Below are 20,308 nucleotides of genomic sequence, written 5' to 3' on the forward strand. Positions count from 1 at the left end.
GATGCGAACTTCTTGGAAACAGTTTTTCCTTATTTATTATAACAAAACTCTTGATGAATTTGAACTAGGTAATTAAATCTTCCCTAAACCTATTCTGAATTCAGGTGAACAGCCTCCGATAATGTTTTTGTAAGGGTGTAGCTAGATACTGCATTGTTGCTCTAAAAGGCACCATGTCTACTGAGTGGCACCATACCAGCTGACTGCACCATATTAGCTGAGTCACGTGCACCGCCAGTTGTAACAATTCTCAGCTGGTCAGGTTCAGATCACGTGCTCCTCTGCTACGTCATGACGTTCTGAAGTTTCCGGTTTCGCTCTGAATGCTGAAGGGTGGACCGTGCAGTCGGGGGATGTTGAGTGTCCCGGAAAACTCACTGCACCGCGGCTTGATCGAAGTGAGTTAGACCCAGGGGCTTCTTACTGCGCTGGGAACAGAGACTGAGCCGGCACAGCGCCTGGGACAGCCCCAGCACAGCAGCCAGAGAGCGGCATCTGGATAGTGAAAGTGTTTACACTGCGCTGAGATCTGGAGTTACAGGGCAGAGTGTTTACACTGCGCTGAGATCTGGAGTTACAGGGCAGAGTGTTTACACTGCGCTGAGATCCGGAGTTACAGGGCAGAGTGTTTACACTGCGCTGAGATCTGGAGTTACAGGGCAGAGTGTTTACACTGCGCTGAGATCTGGAGTTACAGGGCAGAGTGTTTACACTGCGCTGAGATCTGGAGTTACAGGGCAGAGTGTTTACACTGCGCTGAGATCTGGAGTTACAGGGCAGAGTGTTTACACTGCGCTGAGATCCGGAGTTACAGGGCAGAGTGTTTTACGTTGCATTGGGATCTGGTGTTACAGCGTGGAGCGTTTTACGTGCATTGGGATCTGGTGTTACAATGCAGACTGGTTACACTACACTGTAATCTGGAGTTATAGTGTAGTTGTGTTTACGCTGCATTGAAGTCTGTACACCACAAAGCTGGAGTGTCCTCTTCAGTATACTGGTCTGGGCAAATAGTATGAAGACCCTGAGTTGCTGTATTATCAGGACCATCTCCTCCTCCCTTGTCATTGTTGGTGTCATCCAAAGTAAAGGTTGAGACCAGTATATTGTATTGTACTAGTGCTGCCCCTGGATATGCTGGAAAACTGCCTGACAGATTTCAGATTACTGGACTCCTCTCCTGATGTTCTGCCAGGATTTACTCACCTTCTTTCTCAAAACACCCACATGGCAGTGTTGCTATTTACCCATTGCTGGGCATCTGATTCGTGGGCACCAGAGTGATGGGCCTGTATGTCCCTTGCCTATCTCCACAAGGAGGCTTTACATTTGTCTTGCTTATCTTCTGGTGGAAGAGGCGTACACTCTCAGCTCTCTCTTCACAGTAGTTTTACTAGCCAGTTGTCAAAACTGAAAGCAAGAGGTGAAAAGCAGATTATCCACTATGCTAACACGCTTGATGCATTGCGTCAACCAGACACTGCTGTTTATACTTTAGCTAATGTTCCTAAAACAGTTATCTATTCAAAATTAGTTTTTGTTCATTGGGCTTTGCTCTATACCTATTGGCTGCCTTGCTTCTCTATTTTACAAAAGTGAATGCACTTCAGAAATCCTTTATTCAAGTCTGTGGGAATGGCCACCTGAATTGGAGAGAAAGAGAGAGAGAGACAAAAACAGGCAGGCAGTAGCAGGAAGATAAGCATTGAGAGCGTATACCGTATTAAGAGCCCCAAAATTTTCAGCCAAATTTGCTACGGCAAAGATAGGAACGAGGGATTGCTGTGATGGCATCTCTCATGGATATGGAGTGAGGTGGTGCTGTTAATCAGTATTAGAGCCAAACGAAGACATCTAATACTCTGAAGCTGTTACTCAGCTGCAGCGCTTTAGAATTAGGGTGTATCTTGGCTGTGAATGGCACAAGTGTTCACCTTGTACCAAGACTAAAAGAAAGGACATTATTAAACTAGAAAGTATGCAGAAAAGATTTACTAGAATGCTACTGACACTTGGTGTTTTGAGTTATAAGGAGAGGCTGGATAGACTTAGACCTTTTTTTTCTGGAACGTAGAAGGCTGAAGGGTGATCTTATCGAGGTCTATAAAATAATGAGGGGCATAGATCAGCTAGATAGTCAATATCTTTTCCCAAAGGTAGGGGAGTTTAAAACTAGAGGGCATAGGTTTAACGTGAGAGGGGAGAGATACAAAAGGGTCCAGAGGGGCAATTTTTTCACAGAGGGTGGTGAGTGTCTGGAACAAGCTGCCAGAGGTGATAATAGAGGCGGGTACAATTTTGTCTTTTAAAAAGCATTTAGACAGTTACTTGGGTAAAATGTGTATAGAGAGATATGGGCAATTGGAACTAGCTTAGGGGTTTAAAAAAAAGGGCAGCATGGACAAGTTGGGCTGAAAGGCCTGTTTCCATGCTGTAAATCTCTATGACTCTAAAGAAACTCAGCAAACTTCTTCCTCGTGTTTATGTTCCTGGAAATATCTTGAAAGCCTCAGTACATGATTGCCTCAAACTAATCAAAGAAGGAATAGGCTCCATGGTTTTCAGGGAGCATTAAATTTCTAAAGTGATCAGACTTTAAAAATAGCATCAGTTGTGTTGGCCAGTTTTATTTTGCAGACTGTTATGCATTAGGAACATGAATGAAGCCATTCATAAAGTTCACAAAAGATGCTTGAGGCTGGTAGAGGAAGCTTATGTTGGGAAGCTGGGTTATTCTAGCATCGTGTCCCGAAGACAATGACACTTTATTTTTTAAGGTTTACTTTTATGGATTTTGAAAACTTAGTAGTAACAGGAAATTAGGTTTTGATCTTGTAATATGCAATGTTGTAAGTGACTTTATTATTTTTCTTTTACAGTGTTCCTACTGTTATCCAGCAGAGGTTGTGAAGGAACTTAAAAATGTACAAACAAAGTACAGAAATCTCTCTGTATGTTTTGACTATTACTGTAAGTAATGATTTAGTATGTGCAGAGAAAGTTTGATAAATTACATTTATTTGTTCTATTCATGATTAAAATGCATAACTCTATATTTGTTAATGTAATATGAAAGATCCTGGAGAACACTTATTGTAAACTGCAAGTTCCTTTTGCTTAAGGGTGCATGAGAATGGGATGGTGGCACAGTGGTTAGCACTGCTGCCCCACTGAGTCAGGGACCCGGGTTCAATTATAGCCTTGGATGACTGTATAGTTTGCATGTTCTCCTGTGTCTGCATGAGTTTCCTCCAGATGCTGTGGTTTCCTTCCACAGTCCAAAGATGTGTAGGTTAGATGGATTAGCTATGGTAAATGTGTGGGGTTATAGTGATAGGGTGGCGAAAAGATGCTCTGTCAGACAGTCGGTGCAGACTCGATGGGCTGAATGGCCTTCTGCACTGTAAGAGTTCTATGATTTTACGTTTTTTGGTGAGTTTAAAAAGAAAATACAACATTTTATGATAAGGGAAAACTTCTCTGCTGTAGGGATTCTATGATGAACAGTAGCAGAGCATTTACACAGCACTCAGTAGCACTTATCAGTTTCAGGAAGACATCACTGGCTGTTGCTACATTGAAGCTTGTGGAACCCTGCTGCATACATTTTACACATTAAAAAAAACTTCACTGTGAAGTGCTTTGGGACATTCTGAGATCTCTATCAATTCAGGCTTCCACTTTGGAAGAAAAAAGAAGATTTGAAGAGAAATTAAAAGAAATGGTCAAAATGAATCCTGAAATTTTGAAAGCAGTGTGGATGAAACTGGGTGAAGTAAGTCAGAATGCAAGAGCCTAGGACAACTTGCATGGTGCACAGATTCCACAAAATTGCAAAAGATATGGACATCTTGGGAGACTGCGAACCACCACAGCCAATGGTTGTAAGGGCAGTGTGTTTGCGCTTGTAAGGCAAGAGGAAATCGCTAAAGTAAGGTGGGGATGAGGACATCCAAGCTGAGTCCACTTGACCAGTGCATGGCTTACCAGTAAATGTTGAGACACTGACTACATCAGATAATAAAACCATTTCCATCTGTTAAACTGCATTGTGCAAATATTATATTCAATCAGCCAGTTGAGCCTGACCACTAGCGCACTTTCATTACTCTAAAATAAAAGCATTATTTGATATTTCATGGTAAACCAGTGTCCCTGGCATATTCACAAAAGTGCACTCTAATTGTGGGACACAATTCTCTCAAATTCAAGTATGTTACTTGGATATTAAAAGGGATAGGCTAAGGATGGGGTGAGGATGGAATTTTAGATTAGAAACCAGGAACTCTGGCTTAGTATGCGTCTTTTATCCTTGATGAGTTCCTTGTCCAGAAGTCAGCAGAAAAGAGCAGCAACAGGACTGATTACTGACCCCTGAGAATGGAGCAGTGGTGTCGTGGGGAGCTTAGCTGATTTTGAGGGGGATCCACACCAAAGACTTGTGTTCTTTAGATTGTGGGATTGAGGGGGCTTGAAAAACCAAACAGTGCACCTGCTCCTCCAGGCCCACAAACAAAGCTGAAAAGGGTCTACCATTCTCCCCAAAAGCAATCCCCATCTTCCTTCAGGTACTGTGTTTCTAAGGCCTGGGAATCCAATCAGTCCAAGGTTTAAACAGAAATACAGGTTAAATTAGAAATTCCCAACCCGCTTCCTGGAAGCAATCTTGCTTCTTGCCCTTAATTCCAAATCTGATAAACTTGGAAGTGGGTGGATTGGGAAGTGGGTTAGGCACAGATTTTTTTTTAATTTGAACCTCTGATCTAATTTTAAGCCATGTATTTTTAGAGTTAAAACCCAGCCCTTTATGTCTAAACAAACATAATTGATTCAAATCATTCAATTTTTTTAAATCCATTTGATGAATTTCTATTTCTTTTCCCTTCCAGGTTGTGGAACTGGCATTAAAAATAAGTTTGTTAATTTGAGTGGCACTATTCCTGTGTTATGCAGAGGTAAGAACGTAGTTTGGTATCTACATAAGAGTATTCAATCTGCATTAGATTACAATTTGGATTAATGGTTAAATTCCAATAGTTGGGACGCTTCTCTAGTCTGAGGAAACATTGTTTGAGAAACACTATTGACAATCAAGTTTGGTTTTACTTGAAGCAGCACTGTTCCCTGGTAAACTAATGGTGTCAATGGTCCTATTTGTGAGTTAAATTCCATCTTACGGTCTGATGACGGGCTGAAAACCATGATGGGGTGAAACGGTTCAAAACCAGTATTGATTAGGTTTACATGTTCAATTTCAGTTTTGTTAACAATGTATTAATGTGTTTACATTCAGGTTTAATTTATGATGTTCCATTAAGCATCTGGTTGCATAACACTCACCCCCAAAATCCACCAAAATGTTTTATGAAGAAGTTACCAATAGTGTGCCAAAACTCTGGAATCCATTTGGATAACACTGGCAGGGTGTCTTCAAGTTATTTATGCAACTGGAAATATGTAAGCAAAAATATGTTATAATTTTGTTCATACATCAAACTTGATGATACTTTAAGTAAATATGTGACAAAATGTCTGAAACATACTGGTTTGGGCGAATATACACACAAAAATGTGATCTTGAAGACTGTGTTGGTTGATGGCTATATTAGAACATAAACCATATTGCCAAATTCAATGTAGGAAAATTATGGGGATAGGGGCAGGTGGCGCAGTAGCACAGTAGTTAGGGACAGCACAATAGCTCAGTGGTTAGGGGCAGCATGATAGCGTAGTGATTTAGCACTGCTGCTTCACAGCACCAGGGACCCAAGTTTGATTCCCAGCTTGGGTCACTGTCTGGGTGGAGTTTGCATGTTCTCCCTGTGTCTGTGTTGGTTTCCTCCGGGTGCTCCGGTTTCCTCCCACAGTCTGAAAGACCTGCTGGTTAGGTGCGTTGACCCGCTGGAATGTGGTGACTAGAGGAATTTCATAGTAATTTCATTGCAGTATTAATGTAACCCTTACTTGTGACTAATAAATAAATATTATAGGGCCTGGATAGGATTGTTGTCAGTGCAGACTCGATGGGCCGAATGGCCTCCTTCTGCACTGTAGGGATTCGATGATTCCATGATTCTAAGCACACACATCAGATATATTATTCAATCATCAGACCATGTCAAATTATGTATAAGTGACAATTAAAAGTTGTTATAAACGTTGCATTTAGAAGGCGGTGTGAAGGGAGTTTAAGAATTTGTAACAAAATAGTGTATCAGGTTTTTTACTTTGTAAATTCATGAATTGTAATGTTTTCAAATATAGGTACTGGGTAGAAGAGGATTTTTTTGTTTGTATTATTTCCCAAGTTATGCATACGTTGGTAAACGTAGAATTACTTCTGAAGTACACAGTCCTTATAGTAATTTTCAAGTGCCATCGTAATTTAAGAGAAATGTTGTTGTGAGCCAGTAATTTTATGCAAACTCGATATCCCCCTCCCTCTTTATCCTTCTCTCTGAACCTTCCCACATTTTTAATCTTTTAATCTCCATGTATATGCAATAAAATTAGCAAGCCTGCTAATTCTGTCTAATTGTGACTAGTGCGGTAGACAGAGGGGAACCGGTGGATGTGATGTTTCTCAATTTTCAAAAAGCGTTTGATAAGGTGCCACACAAAAGGTTGCTTCAGAAGGTTAGGGGGCATGGAGTTGGGGGTAAGGTGTTAGCGTGGATAGAGGATTGGCTGTCTAATAGGAGGCAGAGAGTTGGTATCAATGGGTGCTATGCTGATTGGTAGTTGGTGACTAGTGGAGTGCCGCAGGGTTCGGTGCTGGGGCCTCAGCTATTTACCATTTATATAGATGATCTGGAGGAGGGGGCTGAGTGTAGGGTAACGAAATTTGCTGATGACACAAAGATGAGTGGAAAAGCAAATTGTGCGGAGGGTGTGGAAAGTCTGCAGAGGGATCTGGATAGGCTGAGCGAGTGGGCGAGGACCTGGCAAATGGAGTACAATGTTAGCAAGTGTGAGGTTATCCACTTTGGCAGGAATAATAGTAGGAGGGACTAATGTTTAAAGGACGAAAAGCTGCAGCATGCTACGGTGCAGAGACACCTGGGGGTCCTTGTGCATGAGTCGCAAAAACCCAGTCTGCAGGTGCAGCAGGTGATCAAGAAGGCAAATGGGATGCTGGCCTTTATAACGAGGGGGATAGAATATAAAAGCAGGGAGGTCTTGTTGCAACTGTACTGGGCACTGGTGAGGCCGCAGCTGGAGTACTGTCGCTGCACTTGCGCAAGGATAGTTTGGCCTTGGAGGGAGTGCAGAGGAGGTTCACTAGGCTGATACCGGAGATGAGGGGGTTAGACTATGAAGAGAGACTGAATAGACTGGGTCTGTACTCGTTGGAGTTTAGAAGGATGAGGGGAGGATCTTATAGAGATGTATAAGATAATGAAAGGGATGGATAAGGTAGAGGTAGAGAGATTCTTCCCGCTCAGAAAGGACAGCAGGACTAGAGGGCACAGCCTCAAGATAAGGGGGGGGGTTGCAGTTTAGAAAGGAGTTGAAGAGTAACTTCTTCATTCAAAGGGTGATGAATGTCTGGAATTCTCTGCCTGTTGAAGTGGTGGAGGCTATCTCACTAAGTATATTTATGTCACGGGTAGATAGGTTTTTGACAGACAAGGGAATTAAGGGTTATGGGGAGAAAGCGGGAAAGTGGAACTGATCCACTTCAGATCAGCCATGATCTTATTGAATGGCGGGGCAGGCTCGAAGGGCTAGATGGCCTACTCCTGCTTCTATTTCTTATATCCATATGTCCATCAAATACATATCTTAAAGTAACGTTTAAGAAAAAGGTTGGCACTGTCTTTCCTTGGTAGCCATGATGTGGAGATGCCGGCGTTGGACTGGGGTAAACACAGTAAGAAGTCTCTCAACACCAGGTTAAAGTCCAATCAGTTTATTTATAGTAAACCCACAAGCTTTCGGAAACGCTGATCTTTCCACACACGTGATGTAGGAACAGCGTTTCCAAAAGCTTGTGGGCTTACTAGCAAATAAACTGGTTGGGTTTTAACCTGGTGTTGTGAGATTTCTTACTGTCTTTCTGTGCCATTGGATAGCTGTTTTACAATTGAACTGCAAAGTTCTTAACACAATCAAATAGTTCATAGAATCCCCATAGTGTAGAAGGAGGCCTTTCAGCCCATCAAGCCCACCCAGGCACCACTCTGACAACCCCATCCATTTACCCCACTAATCCCTTGACACTAGGCTCAATTCAGCACAGCCAATCAACCTAACCCACACATCTTTGGACTGTGGGAGGAAACTGGAGCACCCAGAAGAAACCTATGCAGACATGGCAAGAATGTACGAACTCCACATCAACAATGACCCGAGACCAGAATTAAACTTGGGTCCCTGGCACTGTGAGGCAGCAGTGCAAACCACTGTACCACCGTGCTGCCCTGAGTTCCTTTTTTATTTAAGATATATTAGATATAGTTATGCGTATTAGAGTTTCTCCAAGTACAATAAAATACAAGAGTGAAAGTATGATGTAGGAGTGGTAGTAGCCCAGAATTATAATGGAATTTTAAAAATATTTAATTACATAATTCATATGGGAGTAGCTTTAGTGTGTGTATTTAAATGAGAGAATTAAAAATGCAAGCTTAACTTGGGTTAAGAAAAGATGCAGTAAAGTAATTACTGGGAAGTAAGAATACAAAGGTCAAGGCCAAGCTAGTAACGATTTTCTTTGTTATATCTTTTTGGATGATTCTGCTTTTTTCAGCCAACATCACATTTGGAAGGTCTTATTGAAGACCTAAGAATATCATTTATGAACTGCTTAAATAATCCAACACAGATTCCTTTTTCACAAGGTAAAGTGTCAATTTACTGTCACTGCATTTTATTCTTATATATTGAATGATTTTAACACAGTCCATTTTCTCCTACGTCTTTGAATTTGAGCTTCCCATTATTTTCTTCTCTTCACTGGTCTTCCTATACAATGCATTAGCAATGGCTGTAAGGAAAAGCAGTCTTCTTGCTGACCTCATGCTGCACAGAAGAAAGAAAGGTGCATGACAAATTGAGGGATATATTTTCTGTTTTTTATTTATAATGCCTTCCAGTGGGAAAACACAAGGGGGAGAGTTGATTCTGTCATCCCGCTGTGTTGCTTTTGTAGATTTGCATTCAATTTAAATAGCACTAGCTATTAGCTGATCTCGGCGCTGACAGATCAGCATATGTGCAGTGGCCCACCCAGCATTATGCTGCTGGCCTCTTCAGTGGTGATGGCCCCACCCATTAATTTTCAACGGGTTTTACACTAGTGCACTAGAGTTTGGGAGATCCATTTTGAAACTCCTGCTGACAAAAACAGCGTTATTTCCTTCAGTTTTTATGCAAATTCAAAACTTAAATTTTATTTGGGAGAATTGTTCCCCCAAGATTTCCACTTAGCCTCTTCTCAAAAAAAGGACCCCACTTTGCACATTGCATGGTACCAATATTTTGAATTTCACTTTATAGATTGTTATTAAGAACATAAGAAATAAGAGCAGGAGTAGGCCATCTAGCCCTTCGAGCCTACTCTGCCATTCAATAAGATCATGGCTGATCTGAAGTGGATCAGTTCCACTTTCCCACTTTCTCCCCATAACCCTTAATTCCCTTGTCTGTCAAAAACCTATCTACCCATGACTTAAATATATTTAGCGAGGTAGCCTCCACCACTTCAATGGGCAGAGAATTCCAGAGATTCACCACCCTTTGAGTGAAGAAGTTCCTCCTCAACTCTGTTCTAAACTGCACCCCCCCCCCCCCCCCCCCCATCTTGAGGCTGTGCCCTCTAGTCCTGCTGTCCTTTCTGAGCGGGAAGAATCTCTACCCCTACCTTATCCATCCCTTTCATTATCTTATACGTCTGTAAGATCCCCCCTCATCCTTCTAAACTCCAAGTACAGACCCAGTCTATTCAGTCTCTCTTCATAGTCTAACCCTGTCATCTCCGGTATCAGCCTAGTGAACCTCCTCTGCACTTCCTCCAAGGCCAAAATATCCTTGCGCAAGTGCGGCGACCAAAACTGCACACAGTACTCCAGCTGCGGCCTCACCAGTGCCCTGTACAGTTGCAGCAAGACCTCCCTGCTTTTATATTCTATCCCCCTCGTTATAAAGGCCGGCATCCCATTCGCCTTCTTGATCATCTGCTGCACCTGCAGACTGGGTTTTTGCGACTCATGCACAAGGACCCCCAGGTGTCTCTGCACCGTAGCATGCTGCAGCTTTTCGTCCTTTAAATAGTAGTCCCTCCTACTATTATTCCTGCCAAAGCGGATAACCTCACACTTGCTAACATTGTACTCCATCTGCCAGGTCCTCACCCACTCGCTCAGCCTATCCAGATCCCTCTGCAGACTTTCCACACCCTCTGCACAATTTGCTTTTCCACTCATCTTTGTGTCATCAGCAAATTTCGTTACCCTACACTCAGCCCCCTCCTCCAGATCATCTACATAAATGGTAAGTAGCTGAGGCCCCAGCACTGAACCCTGCGGCACTCCACTAGTTAGCAACCGCCAATCAGCATAGCACCCATTGATACCAACTCTCTGCCTCCTATTAGACAGCCAATCCTCTATCCACGCTAACACCTTACCCCCAACTCCATGCCCCCGAACCTTCTGAAGCAACCTTTTGTGCAGCACCTTATCAAACGCCTTTTGAAAATCAAGAAACACCACATCCACCGGTTCCCCTCTGTCTACCGCACTTGTCACATCCTCATAGAAATCCAATAAATTTGTCAAACACGACTTCCCCTTAACGAAACCGTGCTGCGTCTGCTCTATCAAGCAATTCCCCTCAAGATGCCTCGCTATTTCCTCCTTGATGACGGATTCTAACATTTTACCTACAACGGATGTTAAACTAACCAGCCTATAATTCCCCGCCTTTTGCCTGCCACCCTTCTTAAACAACGGCGTAACATTAGCCGTTTTCCAATCTTCCGGCACTTCCCCGGAATCCAGCAATGTTTGGAAAATAACCACCAAGGCATCCACTATCACCTCCGCCATTTCTTTCAGAACCCTTGGATGCATTCCATCCGGTCCTGGGGACTTGTCCACAATCAGTCCCTCCAGTCTGTCGAGTACTGCCTCTCTAGTAACAATGTCATTCAGGCCCTCCAGTCCTACCACCTTTCCATCGCTAACACCTGGCAAATTATTCACATCCTCCTCCGTGAAGACCGAAACACAACAAACAAAACAAAAAGGAGGCATGAAAATTCGTGTCACTGTCATGCCAGTGTGTAGATTTTCTGGCACCAAGTTACCCCTGGATCACATTCCCGGAGGCAAGATTGGGGCCAGTAAGATTACCTCTCAAAAGCATCTGAGGAACTGAATAACTATTGTCAGAGGCCGACTCGAGTTTTCCAGTCAGCCTGCAATCATAGAATCATAGAAACCCTATAGTGCAGAAGGAGGCCCATCAAGCCTGCACCAACAATTCCATCCTGGGCTATGCCAGTAACCCCAAGTATTTCCCCTGCTAATCCCCCTGATTCTAAGGGGCAACTTAGCATGGATAATCCATCTAACCTGCACATCTTTAGAGTGTGAAAGGAAACTGGAGCACTCAGAGGAAACCCACACAGACATGGGGAGAACCTGCAAACTGCCCATGATTGGAATTGAACCTGGGTTCCTAGCGCTGTGAGGCAACAGTGTTAATGCTGTGCCACCATGCCGCCACAGTTGTTGAAACTAGACCATCTGCCTGAAGGCAGCCTACTGCAATGCTCCCATACTGGCTCCAGGCTGGCTTTCAGACATTCCCCGTCTGCCTGTTTACAGTTACAGACACAGGTTCCTTATGAAAGGGTGTCCCTTTCACAATGGCGGACAAGCTGTTGAGGTCATTTTTTCATTTCAACCTTTTAAAACTGGCAGAGACTGTCCCTCAAGGTGGAGGTGTCCTCTCCTGAACTGAACTGCAGGCTGGTGCTGCTTCAGAGCTGGAAGGCCTCTGATTGGGCCTGCAGCTTCAAAAGATTGCCCAATAGCTGGCCTGCGCTCTGGCCACTAATCAATTTGTGGAGAGACATTGTAAGAGACTGTTTCCCATACAGTGTGGGGTCGTGATTCTGAGGTTGGAGTCCTGAACCAAAAGGAAAAATCCTGTCCCAAGTGCAGTCTGCAGGTGAAGCAGAGTTAACGGATGTGGGAGAATTGGAACAAAGCATTCAGACATAATTCAGACCCTATTTTAATCTCATACATTCCAACCTTATTTTTATGTACCCATCATAAATCGTTCAGTCTACGTTTATAATAGCACTGCCTATCCAATGACGAGGAGAGCTTCTGCAGCTCTAAAGAAGTCATACGGACTCTGCCAGCAGACCTGTTGAGTCATTTCAGCATTTTCTGTTTTTAATTTCAGATTTCTGGTTTCTGCAGTATTTTGATTTCATGATATTTAATGTTAAAGCACAAGGCAAAAACAGGCATGATGTACAAAGGAATGTTAATATTGATGTTTGTGAAGAGTACTTTAGAAGAACATGTTTTAATTACTTCCCTTTCAATTTAGGACACTACTCCACCAACCCCATCGCTGCATCTTCTCAGCCAAAGTAAGTCTCTGTTGCTGGTGATTACTGTTGTGATGGATCATTAGAAGTTAAATACTTGGTGTGACCTCTATTAATGCAGTAAAGATTTATTAATTGAAGTTACAAAGTGGTGAAGTAATAGAATATTTAAAAATAAACAGCAACCTGCAAAACATTTGTGGGCAATTAGTATTTTTATTGCAAAAGTATTTCTACAATTTCTTCTAAGTACTTCTAAAGTTTTAATTGAATCAAAACTTCTTATTCTTCAAGATGCTACATATAGAAAGTTATGGGTTCCCTGAGTCACTGACAACAAGGACTTGTCTCTGCCTGTGCTCCCAGGAACAATTCCCACACTCCTGCTATGTGGCCTCTTATGTAGCTGAGTCATCACTTTCTCACATGACCGCGTGATGTACACTACATAAAGAATCATAGAATTTTACAGTGCAGCAGGAGACCATTCAGCCCATCGATCCTGCACTGATGATAGTCCCACCCAGGCTGTATCCCCACAACCCCAAGCATTTATCCTGCTAATCCCCCTGACACTGAGAGCAATTTACCATGGCCAATCAACCTAATTTGCACATCTTTGGACTGTAGGAGGAAATCAGAGCGCCTGGAGGAAACCCACACAGACACGGGGAGAATGTGCAAACTCCACACAGACAGTGACCCAAGGCCAGAATTGATCCCAGGTTCCTGACGCAGCAGAGCTAACCATTGTGCCACTGCGCCCACATGTAAAAAGAGGCCTAGAAATATACTTACAAATTTTGTCAAGAGCCTGGCTTGTCTCATTTATTAGCATAGAATGTAAAAGTCTAATTGAAAACTATTCTCCTGAGTTGAAAAGATGGATTTACATCCAGTAGGCTCAATATTATTTGAAGAAGAAACACTATTTCCTTAGGTAGCTGTTATTGCATCATCAAAGAAAACAATTTCCCAATGTTGTTCCATGATGCATTCCTTCAAGTTTTGCAGCAGCATAATAACTGCTCCTTCCTTGAGGTTTAAGTTTGGCATTTCCATTGGACTTGGACATTGCAGAAACTCTGGAGGATATTGTTTGTTGTCTTCATCAATAGAAACAATGCTGATGTCCGTATTTGATTCAGCAGTCAGCTATTCTAAATATAGTGCATCTTTTTTTAAGAGAATAACTTTTGAATGATAAGTTTTTTTGTGAAATAATTATCCCTGCCATTTTGGCACACTGACCCAATTCTATCATCCATCCCTCCCTTCCCTACCGTTCCCACTTGATACTATTCCATCTTTCCCATGCCATTCTCCCATATCAGCCCTGTCCAACTCTTGCCATCCCTAACTCTCCCACCCATCCTTTCTCTCACAAAAGCAATCTCTCCAGCCAGGTTAACTTAGAACCTCATCAGCTGTTTCTGTCCTCCACCAACACCCCCCACCTCTACTGTGACCCCACACAACCCACCACCAATACCACCAACCATTGGCTGCTGCATGTGAATCCCACGCCCTTTTCTTTGCATGCTCTGTGTGCCAGGCACCACCAACCCAACCACCAGCTGACATATCCCTCAATCTGACTAGTGAAAAATAGTCTGGACAGTCAAAACCTAGTATGATTATAGATGTTATTGATGAACTGGACTGCAGTTGACTAATGTAGTAACACTACATTAAAGATCAATGTACCACTAATATGGCAACTCTTGTCGGTTTACAGCTGGCAAGTTTTATTGAGAAGCAGAAATGTGGGGTTGGTAGGAGAGTGTGAGCTTTTCTGCAGTGCAGACGAGACTTTTCCAGCTCTGTGACTGACTGAAATAAAAGCTTTGCGGTTCAGATGGTTCTGTATGTCATCTCTAAAAGATAAAATCTGATAAAGAATATTGTTTTTCCATTGTAGTACAGTCCCTTCGATTGGTAATTGTGGTCAGAGTCTCCAAAATATTCCTCAGCCTTTGAATTCTGGTTGTTTCCTGCCTGCCTATTCAAACGTATGGCGTAAGTAAGCGGGTTAAGATAACTGGATAATCAGTTTAATTAGTAGATGCGTTTCCAGTAATTTTATTAAATATTAATGCCTATCAACTTATAGGCATATTGGTTCAAAAGGAAACAACACTTCTATTGGACTATGCAAAATCTTTCTATCTCACTTTATATTTTACTTACTTAATCTATCAATATTTCTTTGTAAACATTTTGTATCCTTCTTCTAACTTGCATTTCCACCTGTCGTCTGCAAGCAAAAAGCATGCAAAAATTGAAGTTACAGAGTTTAGGATGTTAATTTTTGATCAAGTGAAGATTCAATGAGAAAAGGCAAGATCTATAGAGTTCAGTGATTGACTTTTTACTGTTTGTGGCTGAGGCAGTTTTATGCTTAGTCCTTGGTTTCATTCTGGAAGCACTAGTTTGGAATTTGAAGTCTTATTTAGAATTTCTCTTGTTTGCTCTTCACACTGGGATATAAGCAGGCATGATTCAAGTTAGCTGAGAGAGAGTGGAGAAGCTGACAGCCTTTGGCTACTGATGTTGTCTGCTTTCAGATATTACACATAAGAGATTTAGGAGTACAGGTTCATAGCTCCTTGAAAGTGGAATCACAGGTGGACAGAGTGGTGAAGAAGGCATTTGGCATGTTTGGTTTCATTAGTCAGAACATTGAATGCAGGAATTGGGGCATCTTGTTGAAGTTGTACAAGACATTGGTAAGGTTACACTTGGAATACTGGTTACCCTATCATAGAAAGGATATTATTAAACTAGAAAGAGTGCAGAAAAGATTTACTAGGATGCTACTAGGACTTGGTGGTTTGAGTTATAAAGAAAGGCTGGATAGACTGGGACTTTTTTCCCTGGAGTGTAGGAGGCTGAGGGGTGATCTTATAGAGATCCATAAAATAATGAGGGGCATAAATGAAGTAGATGGCCAACATCTTTTCCCAAAGATAGGGGAGTCTAAAACTAGAGGGCAGAAGTCTAAGGTGAGAGGGGAGAGATACAAAAGGATCCAGAGGGACAATGTTTTCAATTAGTGTGGAGAGTGTCTGGAACAAGCTGCCAGAGGAAGTTAAAGAGGCGAGTACAATTTTGTCTTTTAAAAGGCATTTAGATTGTTACATGGGGAAGGTGGATCTAGAGGGATATGAGTCAAATGCGGGCAATTGGGATTGGCTTAGTTGTAAAAACTGGGCAGCATGGATAAGTTGGGCCAAAAGGCCTGTTTCCATGCTGTAAATCTCTATGACTCTGTTAATTTTCCAAACTGCTCCCAAAGCAAGAGCAATTTTTTGATTTCAGCAAAAAACGTTGGAGATCCCAATCATATGACTTCTCTCTCCATAATGATTGAGTATTGGACAAAACATAATTGATTAGTTCATTCTAGACAGACCTCAGCTGTTGTATTATGGCCTAGATGATTAATTTTTTAACACCCAAAGCCATTACTTCTAAATGATTCATTCTCCCATGTAATGAGCTAGAAGAAATGTCTCAACACCTTGAAGGTATAGCCATTCGTTGGAAATCTACCACCCCGCTCGCCACGGGAATCAGAACGGGTGAGGGGCAGACAATGGAAAGGTCTGTTGACCTTGGGCGAGATTTTCTGGTCTCAGGTCGAGCAAGGATGTAAAATCCTACCCATTATCTCTGTAGATTCTCCATCTCCAGCCTAATAGAAATGGAACGTGGCTATTATAAGGATGCCAGTGAACCATTTTAAAGTTTAAGATGTTTTTGAAGTCATCCTTGACATCAGCAGGTGTGAAATTCTATAGAAGGCCTGCCTGGACATGTCCTAATTGTAACTCACATTGGAAACTTCCAGAAACTTGATGAATTTGCAGGTGCAGACATGTCAGATATCTTTGGCAGCCGTATTAAATCTGCCTCTTTTAGCAGTTAAAACTGCCCTTTAGGTTACTTGGATTGACCATGTTAAATTGCCACTTAGTGTCCCAAGATATGTAGGTTAGATGGATTCACCGTGGTAAATGTGTGGGATTGCAGGCATAAGGTGACGGAGAGGGCCTGGGTAAGATACACTGTCAGAGAGCTGGTGCAGACTCAATGAGCCAAAAAGTCTCTTCGAGACTAAAGTGGTGGTGAATGCTGGCATATCATTGGATGGATGCAGCAACTTTGCAGTTTCTTTTGTAAATGGCCATCTTAGGGAGTGAATTCTTCCATCCCACTGTGCTGATTTTTAGCGCAGCGGGATAGGAGATTTCAGCAGTATCAGATTAGCACGACCTGTGCTGGTGTTCGGCCCGGAGCACGTCTCTCAACACCAGATTTCCGACACGGACCTTCATGAATTACTTAAATGAGAATTAAAATATAATTTAAAAACATTATTGGGCCTGGGACTAAAACCTGTGGGCCAGCTAGCCTCTTCCACCTCGTCAGGTGTATTTCACTCCAGTGGGATTTACAGTAGCTCTCCACTTTCAGAAAGCTAGCAGCCTGACCTCACTGGAATGAAGTGGGGTGCAATCGGAACATCCCCCTAGAGGATCGGGCGGCGGGGGATGGTGCCCCCTGGGGATTGTAAGCTTGGCAGTACCAGCCTGTTTGGGGTGACAGAGGGTTGGTGTTGATGATCAAGGTGGGCCAGAGGGAGGGGGGTGGTGGCTGGCCCAGGAATGTTGGGGGTGGGGGACATGTCAGCGATCGGGCCATGGACGGGTGGTTGCGGGTCTGGCCGACGATCGACCTGGTCAACAATTGGGTGGCCAGCAGATAGGTGCAATTGCGCGTGTGCCGATCTTGGCATATTCGCAGTGGCCCACCCAGCACTATGTTGCCAGCCTCCCAGGAATAGGTCCCACCCACAGCTTTTCAGCATGATTCACAATAGTACACTCTGCGGAGAGTGTCAGAGATTCATTTTGAAACTCCCTCTGAAAAAACCAGCATGATTTACTCCAGTTTTCATGCAAATTCAACACTTAAGAATTTTTTTAGTAGAATCCCAACCTATATGTTTGATCTGAACATTAATGATAATGAGTGTTGCATTATATAGGGTACTCACAAATGCAGCTATTGAGGAAGCTTGCCCTTTATAAATGAAAGTATATGTTGTAACTTTCTGACAGTGCATGAACTTGTCATGAGCACTGTTTAAATATGTTAATGTCTTTACATTTTACCTTCTACAGCTGTCAGTTATCAACATCAAGGCAGTGGTTATTCTGTGTCTCCTGCAAGACCTTCTCCAAGGTAATACTTGGTGCTAAGAATTTTAATGTTACATGTTAATTCAATTTAAAATTGTGCATGAACTACCTAGCCTATGTCTTACGAAATCGCTTAATTGGAATTATTGGATCATTCAGTATTTATTTTGGCATTTTTTTTAGCTAAAAGGAACAATTTTTGTAAGGTGGAAATTTTCCAGCGCCACTGATGTAGTCACCCCCTCCTCCCCCCACCACATCTCCCGAGGACAACTTCCTGACAGCTGGAGCGTCACTAGTCCAGTGTTTACTAGCCTTATTCTTGAGCCACATGAATCCAAAAGCTGTGCCCTCAGCCATAACCATTCCCACGAAGGAGTTTCTCAAAATAACCAAAAGAGTTGTTAGCCTTCCTTTTTTTTTTCAAACCTCCTTCAGGTGGCTTCTGAGGGTGCCTTCATCCCTTCGTACTCCCCTACTTGCCTCAGCAATGCCCGCCTCTATCAATGGAGTTATCATCCGCTGAGTACTACAGGTGCTCTCACTGGACCTCCCACATTGGGAATCCACTGATTGAGCTGGCCACTTCCTGGAAGATTCTACCTCCCAACGGACTTCTGATTCGTTCTGGTCAGGGCCCAGAAATGCCTGGAATTTTTCAAGGCGAGTAAGTCACAGAAGCTGCATTGAAAGAGAAGCACATGTGCAAGGATGAGGGGGGATCTTATAGAGACGTATAAGATAATGAAGGGGATGGATAGGGAGAGAGATCCTTCCTGCTTAGAAAGGATAGCAGGACTAGAGGGCACAGCCTCAAGATAAGGGTGGGGTGGGGGGGGGGCAGTTTAGATCAGAGTTGAGGAGGAACTCCTTCACTCAGAGTGATGAGTCTCTGGAATTCTCTACCCACTGAAGTGGTGGAGGCTACCTCGCTAAATATATTTAAGTCACAGGTAGATTTCTGATAGACAGGGGAATTAAGGGTTATGGGAATAAAGCGAGAAAGTGGAACTGATCCACTTCAGATCAGCCATGATCTTACTGAATGGCGGGGCAGGCTCGAAGGGCTAGATAGCCTACTCCTCCTATTTCTTATGTTCTTAATGAAATATCTGCTTTCAGTTACTGTATTGCGCAAAGTCATATGACTCGGAATCTTCTGGATCAATAAAAACAGGAACTGTTAAAAATACTCAGGTCAGGCAGGGACCTATGGAGAGAGAAATAAGAATTACCAGGCTAGATTTTAGCACTCATTACAGCACTGCACTTGTGGGCAAGGTGGAGCAAGAGTGTCTCCTCATGGCTGCCTAAGCTCTCCCTGGCACCCCACCGCCCTGGGGTCAATGATCAAAATCCTGCCCAGATTGCTGCATGTCACCCGGGGGTTTTGTGATTTGATCCGGAATGCTACCCGCCCGACAGGCAGCTAAGTCCTTCAATCAGGCTGACCTCGGGGTGGATAAATCCGTGAATGACAAAAAAAAGATTAGAACTCACATACAGTAAATGGCAGAACCCTTAGGAGTATTGATAGGCAAAGGGATCTGGGTGTACAGGTACTCAGGTCACTGAAAGTGGCAATGCAGGTGGAGAAGGTAGTCAAGACGACATATGGCATGCTTGCCTTCATCAGCCGGGGTATTGAGTTTCAAAATTAGCAAGTCATGTTGACGCTTTATAGAACCTTAGTGAGGCTGCACTTCAAATATAGAGCCTGATTTTTACCAAAATTTTGCGTGTGTTTTTGGGCCTTGAACGCAATCTGCACCCGAATCTGAGCAGATCGCAGTATTACAGACACCTGAATCGGGCGGCCCAACGATTTAAGTGCATTAGCATGCATTTAAATTGATTTAATGAGCCACGCATCCAACTCTACCACCAAATCCCATTTTACCTTCTTCTGGTCCATTCCAGATCCACACTTCTAGCGACCTGCAAAAGAAAACTCCGAAGCCGATTTTGATTTTTCAGGGGAACCTCCAAAGCAGCTTCAGAGCCGCTCTCTCCTCCCCCTCCGTCCTCCAGCGGATGATCTGTGTCAGAGCTGCTGTCTCTGCTTTTTTTTTTCTTCCCGACCCGGGCGTGCTGTTTCGAATGTTTTCATTTCTAACTGCGCATGCGCAATTCAGAGCTCCAATCGTTCCAGCAGCGCTAAGCCCTGCCCACAGCGCAAATCAGACTGGAGCCGGCAAAAAGCATATGGATGCGCTGCAAAGAGGACTCCAGGCTCAGATCTGTACTATGCCTGGATTCGGCCCCTTAGACTCCAGATGGTAAAACTGGGCCCATAGTATTCAATTCTGGTTGCTACACTACCAGAAGGATTTGGAGAGGGTGCAGAAAAGATTTATCAGGATGTTGCCTGGTGTGGAGGGCATTATCTATGAGGAGAGATTGGAGAAACTTGGTTTGTTCTCATTGGAGTGATGGAGGTTGAGAGGAGACCTGATAGAAGTCTACAAGATTGAGAGGCGTGGACAGGATGAATAGTCAGAAGCATTTTCCCAGGGTGGAAGAGTCA

The 20,308-nt window shown here is 43.2% G+C and overlaps 1 protein-coding gene across 3 annotated transcripts in view; it reads left to right on the forward strand.

Moving 5' to 3' along the window:
- The first annotated feature begins 324 nt into the window (after nt 1-324).
- LOC145346707 (uncharacterized) overlaps nt 325-20,308 on the forward strand; it is a 59,135-nt gene continuing 39,151 nt past the window's right edge. For all 3 annotated transcript variants that reach the window (XM_080194331.1, XM_080194330.1, XM_080194333.1), the window contains exons 1-8: nt 325-398; nt 2,880-2,970; nt 4,890-4,955; nt 5,294-5,457; nt 8,753-8,843; nt 12,574-12,616; nt 14,496-14,593; nt 17,764-17,824. In XM_080194331.1, the coding sequence (XP_080050457.1) occupies nt 354-398; nt 2,880-2,970; nt 4,890-4,955; nt 5,294-5,457; nt 8,753-8,843; nt 12,574-12,616; nt 14,496-14,593; nt 17,764-17,824 (659 nt within the window). In that variant the 5' untranslated portion in view covers nt 325-353. The remainder of the gene's footprint in view (nt 399-2,879; nt 2,971-4,889; nt 4,956-5,293; nt 5,458-8,752; nt 8,844-12,573; nt 12,617-14,495; nt 14,594-17,763; nt 17,825-20,308) is intronic.

Source organism: Carcharhinus amblyrhynchos, chromosome 8 (genome assembly GCF_965287045.1).
Source record: "Carcharhinus amblyrhynchos chromosome 8, sCarAmb.v2.hapA, whole genome shotgun sequence".
Taxonomy (NCBI): domain Eukaryota; kingdom Metazoa; phylum Chordata; class Chondrichthyes; order Carcharhiniformes; family Carcharhinidae; genus Carcharhinus; species Carcharhinus amblyrhynchos.